The sequence below is a fragment of the Dermacentor andersoni genome, chromosome 9 (assembly GCF_023375885.2).
Source record: "Dermacentor andersoni chromosome 9, qqDerAnde1_hic_scaffold, whole genome shotgun sequence".
Taxonomy (NCBI): Eukaryota; Metazoa; Arthropoda; class Arachnida; order Ixodida; family Ixodidae; genus Dermacentor; species Dermacentor andersoni.
Window position 1 is genome coordinate 31,407,765 of NC_092822.1, and position 7,196 is coordinate 31,414,960.

Here is a 7,196-nt window from a genome sequence, read left to right on the forward strand (position 1 = left end):
AGGAACTCTCCGAAGCGGCGTCAAGCGTAGGACATGCGTGCAGGTTTTCCGGAAAAGGAGTTCCGAGGATTCTCTGCTTTCTCACCGCTGAAGCCGCTAATTCGAAGCGGCATTTGATAAACGGACTCGGAACGCCGCAATCTGGACACGTCGCGCCGCCATCAAGCGGACGAAAATTAGGATAAGCTTGAAGGTATGGCCAGGTCTTGTGAGAAAGACTACAGTAACGGAAACATGCCTGGGGGGCAGGTATAGACATCTTTACCCGTGTGGGTCAGTGTTGGTCCTTATATCGTAATTACGACCCTGCCACAGAAGCGTGTCATTCTTCTGCAAAGATTACTTGGCTAAAACCTACATCTTTATTGAAAGAAGTCAGCTACAGCACGCCATCAAGGGTGAGACACCTGACGTGAAGGAGATGAAGCATACTCACGCGTTGCAATTTGGACTATACCACCGTTGATTGTAGTATGCTGCAACTTAACTATGATACCAAGGCTCTTTTTTGAGCCGACCTTGATGTTGGACTTATTACTAGCGAACGTTGTCGACCAATGGGAAAAAAGCACTAGCAAGAACAGCGCTGCGCGAATTCGCCGCCGAGCTGTCCAGCAAAACAGACGTTGCCGGAGACCATACTTTATATAAACAAACATGAGGTGGCCTGGAACGAAAAGTCAGCTTGGAGTGTCGCCAAGCGTGTCTCTGGTTTCGAGATGACAGCTCGGAATAAAACTGCGGTGGGCCGTAGTGACGCTTCAAGAAAAAGCGCTTCGCTTAAGGCTGTCAGAATAACAATGTACTGGCTCTCGAAAAAAAAAAAAAGGACGACGGCAGATTTCGAAGTGCTTCCACCACTATGCGAAATGCAATATCGCTGCTTCAAAAAAAAAAAAAAAAAAAGCAGCGTCCATCAATGTAGCATGTCACATAGAATACGGTGATGGTTGGGCCTGGATCGTAAATACGGACTCAAACTGAATGTTCAACTCAATATTTTTTGGTGGAAGTATGTAATGGCTTGTATTTGTGTTCGGATGCATTTTGGCTCGATTCCTAACGCAGAAGTCTCTATAACCGAGGGCACGAACTGGGATGTATTCAGGCGACATTTTTTATTCAAACAGAAAATTAAAGTTCAGAGCGGTTTGGAAGACCGCATCATAAGTGTATTCACTTGAAGGCAGACCGATTGCTTAAGTCAAAAAAGGAGAAGCGGGGAGGCCGTCCTAACGTTGTGCCACAAATATATTCCGGCAACTGTGCTTGAAGGATGAAAGTTATGTTACGATATCGCAGAATTACAGTTGTTCAAGAATCGATCGCTTAAATGCGGTTTATAAGAGGTGATTTTAAATAAACACTACAAATCAAAAGGACATATTTGGTGATGGTATCAGATTGACAATTCTTCAAGGCTAGCTCGCCTAACTTTCATTTAGAAGAGTTTATCCCACGTGAACACGGCGAATTATAGTGCCGTATAGAGGTGACGGTATCACAATGACAATTCTTCAAGAATAGCTCGCTAAGTTACGTCTAGAAGAGGTCATCTCAGGCGAACATTGCGATTTAAGGTAACATATATGTAGGAGCGCCGGTTCGCTTTAAATTACAGAGAAAAAAAAATGCCTGACGAGAAAAGAAGATAAGATGAAACTAGTAAACCCACATGGTCAATACTTCAAACAATGAAAAAGGAAGCGTGGCCAGAAATAAGAGGCAGCTGCTCAGTTCTATCGCGAACAACATTTTTCTAATATGTTAATTTCTAATATATTGGGGTGTAAATGTTACAACCGGGGATAAAGTGTCTCAGAAAGGCACTTGATCTCTGTTTATGACCTTTATATCACACTGTGCTACACCATCCATCAGCGGCCTAGTTCATTTTTAGTTTCCAATAAAGGCTTTCGTAATATATTTAAGATAAACATCGATAATAAGAGCATCGCCGATGTACCACGAAAGTCTATAATATCGTGTCGATGGATGGTATTACCTTTTGTGCAACACTGGGTTTCTCAACTGCGAAAATTTGGGAGAACATGTTATTGTTTTTATCATAACCATTTCTTCCTTTGTAGAATAATCTCACGTATATAGATGGCACTTCGCTCCGTCGCATTATTCAAGAGTCAGTCACCGTTTCTCATCACCTGTTTAGTGTGTGCGAACATTGAAGTGAAATTATTAGAATGTTTTCTTCGTGCTATTTCGCATATAAATCTAAAAAAAAAAACCTGTCACGCTAGGATGCAGCTATGAAATTAAAACAGGCATTTTTGGCTATGTGAACTTTATTTTCTCTGTGATCCCTGCGTTATTCGCTAGTCACGGATAATTCAAGACTTATATTCTCTTTCCGTTCTACACGCACTAAAGTAATATAATAATTGAAGGCTGAAGCACAATTTAAACGTGGCAGTGAGAAATCAAATATCCCATCTTCAACTAGTGTTTTGTTCGATTATAAATGGACTGCTGTGGAGAAATTGAGCTTACAAATACTTGGGCTAGTCTGTTTATTTTTCTTGTACAGGCAATAAGCAATTAAACAAATACGAATGTCTATAAATAAAACTCAAAGGAAAAGCTAGATAAATGCAAAGTGAAAACAAACATAACCACAACTAAGATAAAAGTAGCTGAGAAGTTTCACAGCCACTAAATAAATAATTTAATAAAAATACCTAATAATTGATAAATGATAATAACCGTTACCATAAAAAAGATAAAGACGTCACTACAAATGGCTGGAGCAACGGGTTAGATTGATATGTGCCGTTATACAACTGCCGGGCGCCATGAGCACGTTTAGACCCCCTTGTCATTCAACTAATGTCGGCTAGGTTTTTCACGAATTTCGCGAAGTACTTCAACAGCACCACTGCTGGTGAAAATCAACGATGTCGTAGAATTCATGGTCGCCAGCTAACGACGCAAAAAAAAAAAGACATCTTAAACAACACCACATGGCGCAGCAGGCGGTTGAGGATTGTTTATACAAAGCTACTAAACAAAGAAACAAGCATGAATGCCTTTTTTTTTTCTGGTCTAGTCAGGGGTAGCTTCGCACTTGCAAACCCAGACGACTTGCTCGATAATGAATTGTCGAACTGAAAGTTTTGGCAAAGCGCTGAGATATATCGCAGAGGGGAGCTGAGATACATCTTCTGGCACGAGGAGTTAGGGCACGGAGCCAATAGCGCAAAAGAAATGTAAACAAGAGTCATCCTCTTCCGGAGGAGGCTCTCAAAAATAAACGTAACGGCACACCGCTACGTGCTAGGTGAAGCCGGCATGCAACCGACAAGCAAATGGAGGCGTTGATAAGAAGCAACCTCCATTCGCCGAGCTGAGCGGACGTCACCAGAAATCGAACCGTCCGTCGCAGAAGATCAATCGTTCGGCGAACTCACATTTTCGCTGAGGCGATCGCCAAGGAGTCACCTTTACCGATCAAGACATCTCGGAAGCGGTTATGACAAGAGGTAGGTGGCAGAGCACAGAATGACACTTGCCGCGAAGAGCAGAGCCTTTCCGACTGCTTTATCTGTCCGCGGAGATGCTGCGCTATGTGCTGTTACGCAAAACACGATCTCCCAAGACTGGCCCCTTATATACGCTGCTGGACCAATGGCGCCCCCATGCGTCACTACTTAAGACTCCCGCGATGCAGTTCTTGCATTCCGCGGGCTCGACGCCGACGCGATAAGCGAAGCTGATACTCTGCAGGCGCACCCAGACCACCGAAATCCGTGGACAAATGGTGGTACGCTGTTTATTACTGATGAAGTTACTGTTCTGGATGTGTCAAAGCGTAACACCGCGACTGGACGCAAAGATATAAATGAAAAAGCTCAAAGAAAGAAAGAAAAACAGGAATCGTAGATGAAAAGCTGTCGTTTCAGGAATACTGTGGACATTCAGTGGAGGCGATATCGGGCGACGTTTCTCATTGGCATTCGATATGTGCTGCTGCTCTTGCCTATTCCTTAGTTTGGTGATTTCATCATTCTGCACACGTATATTTCCAACTTGTAAACAAGATCTTCAGCTGAAAGTGAGCGCTTATATCAGTCCGCTTGTCGTTTTATGCCCTTGCTTCAAGGTACGCTGTGGCATTTCGGATCACGGAGAATCGACTAGCTCCGATATCGGACCTCACCAAGTTCTCGCAAGCATTTTGACCCCATGAAATCACTGTTCCCTGCTCAATGTCAAGCAGAAAGGACGAGGTCACTCAGACTAACACCACGAGGGTCATTCGCAAAAGGGAAGGGGGCATTCGGAACTCTTTTTCCACCCTAGTAACAGCGCAACGGTCTACGATAATATAACCTTGACCTAATAGGCCTAGCGAGAGGGTCCCTCCGTGAGAAGTGGGTCCTCGCAGACTTCCAGAGGGCCCACCTGATAACCAGGAACGATAGATAGATAGATAGATAGATAGATAGAGAGAGAGAGAGAGAGAGAGAGAGAGAGAGAGAGAGAGAGAGGAATATAAAGAATTTAGGGATGTTGACCAGTCAAGAGTCTGGTTGGCTACCCCACGCTTGGAGAAGGGAGAAGGGGAAAAGAGAGAAAATGGAGAGAGATCCAGGAAGCATCGTTGCAGGAGAAGTGAGCGTGGCAAAGTAGATGCTAACATTGCTCCCGAATGAACATACGTATGTATTTCTGTGTCATTAAAGAAATGAACCGGATTTGTCCAAAATTTGTACGCCGCGCGCATTGGTACAGCAAGAATGCCACTATGGAGAACGAAAAGCGTGAAAACTCTGCAATACCTGAATAACAATGGGATTGACATATACATAACCAAACTGCTTGCACTTGGTTCAGACACAGATTAGACATAAACGACGCAATATAGAGAAGAACTTGAGCAAATAAAATACCGCAGCCTTCTTTTTTTCAGCTTTAAAACGCAGCCAACTTTGTAGAAGCAAAGTGATGTCGCTGAACCTTGCTACGTCAAGGCCTCCCTGTTGTTTTTTGTATTGTGGAAGTAGGCGTGGTGCGTAGAGGATACACAAAAGAACAGTTTTACACTTCTGAATCTTGAACACCGTCGCCCACGACTACTATGTAGATTTGCCTGAAGCAACTCGAACGATTTCTGTAAAGGAACGGTCCTTGTTCAGTGAATTCGAATCTTGACATTCAAGCTGCGGCGAACGCTTCGCCTTGCACAAACGTCCAAATGGACAACTGTCACGAGAAGCAATTTTTCCATTTCGTTTTAACTACCGGAGGAGCTCCTTAGTGCGTCTGACAAGCTGCAAAAGTTATTTCGAAATTCTTTTTCACGCACTGGACGTGCGATGAGTCGAACATTCACAAGGCACTAAATGGTATTCCGGGTGCTGCCCATGCACATATGTGTCGAAATTCATTTTAGCGACGACACTGTCACACACAACATCTCTGCACTCTCAAAAGAGCCCAGATTGCGGCCAGCCGGCCCGAGCATCAAGTCAAGCCGTGGCTTGACTACACAACACAGTATAAATCAAAAGGGTATTCTTTTGGAAGTCACTTCTGAGAAATTATTTCCTTCGCTAAGTCAAACAGACAAGGTCAGATCGTGCCAGAGGTAACTGCCAGGGAAAACGAGTCGGTGACAACCGCCACGTACGATAGCCAGGAACCATTCCCACCTTGATCAGGGCTTCACCTATGGCGGCGTCGATGCGTGTCGAGTTGAGCTTGCGCTCGAACTTGAGCAGTTTGACCACCTTCATCGCGGTCGGTTCGAGCAGGCCCGGTCGGAAGCGAAGGCTCTGCAGCTGTATCGAGTTGATGGGAACGGTCCGCAGGGCTGTGACCAGGGGTATCTTGTCTCCCACCATTGTCGGCGCCAGCGCAAGGCGAGCGTCTGTGCGCGGCCCCGGTAGTGCCGGCGCGCGCGCGCGTTAAGGAGGCCCTTCCTTGTACCAATGCCAACTGACACACAGCACACCACCGTCAGCGAAGGAGCGCCGCGCGGAACTTGCGCCGCCGCGCACTCCGCTCACTCCTGTGTCGCGATGACGCCCAGGAGGAGACGAGGAGGAGGGTAACGGGGGGAACCCCTGGATACGGGGAAGAGCAACGTCAGCGACACGCGCGCGCGTGGCAGCGCAGGAAAGGGATAGAAGGAGAGAAAGGGAAGAGGAGGAGCAGACGGAGGAGATGCGCGCCATATTGCAGCTTTGCCCTCACTTTCGACGTTTGTGTTGGGAGGTTCTCTCCGTTCGTTTTGAAGCCCTTCTTCATTCCTTGTGTCTCATCGAGGCTGCGTGTAACGCCGGCGGGACGTGGACTGCTGTTGGTTAGACGAATTGCTCTGCAACGACAGAGCCGTTGCTGTGTGCAAAATAACGATAAATGCGCAAGTTTAACCTCGGAGTTAATTCGTTTATTTGTCCATACAGCCTGCTTTATCGAATGTAGAAGCAAATGAATGGAGTTGTGGTCGCTTTGGTTGGCCGGCGACAGACTGACTGCTTGATTGACTGATCGATAGATAGGCCGACTAAATGGTTGATTATTGGTTCGATTGATTGATGGACACACACACACACACACACACACACACACACACACACACACACACACACACACACACACACACACACACACACACACACACACACACACACACACACACACACACACACACACACACACACACACACACACACACACCCTCCCCCCACACATTCACTCACTTGCTCACGCTCACTATGATTCTGCCTGACTGACTTATTTGCTGATTGATTTAGTAACTGAGTGAGTGAGCGACTCTGGTCACTTACGCGACGGGCTGACACACCAAAACCAAATGGGGGTAAAGGAGGTAGTTACGGTTCCGAGATGGGTAACGTTGGCAAGGGGCGCGGTGGGAGAGCAGGAGAGACTGAGATACAGGGTGAAGAACGAGGACACTCGCGCCATATCGCATTCGGCTGGGGGCCTAAAGAAGGCGGGGCTCCTGATCGCTGCAAGGAGACGAGAGAATGGAAAACAGCCTTTCTTTTTTCGTCAGTGATTACGTTCCCGTTAAGTTTACGTTTACTTGAAAAGAAGAGTCGTTCTTTATCACCACGATTTCGATTTTACTTCAACGTCCATCGAGTTATTCGAAAAACGCCCGGCACACATGTTAAGGCCGCATAGAAAGAGCGATATTTTGGGTAATGAAG

General features: G+C 46.0%; 1 protein-coding gene across 1 annotated transcript in view; it reads right to left on the reverse strand.

Moving 5' to 3' along the window:
- TrpA1 (Transient receptor potential cation channel A1) overlaps positions 1-6,016 on the reverse strand; it is a 150,961-nt gene extending 144,945 nt beyond the window's left edge. Inside the window, exon 1 of the mRNA XM_050175210.3 lies at positions 5,670-6,016. Within this exon, the coding sequence (XP_050031167.1) occupies positions 5,670-5,861 (192 nt within the window). The 5' untranslated portion in view covers positions 5,862-6,016. The remainder of the gene's footprint in view (positions 1-5,669) is intronic.
- Positions 6,017-7,196: the final 1,180 nt, after the last annotated feature.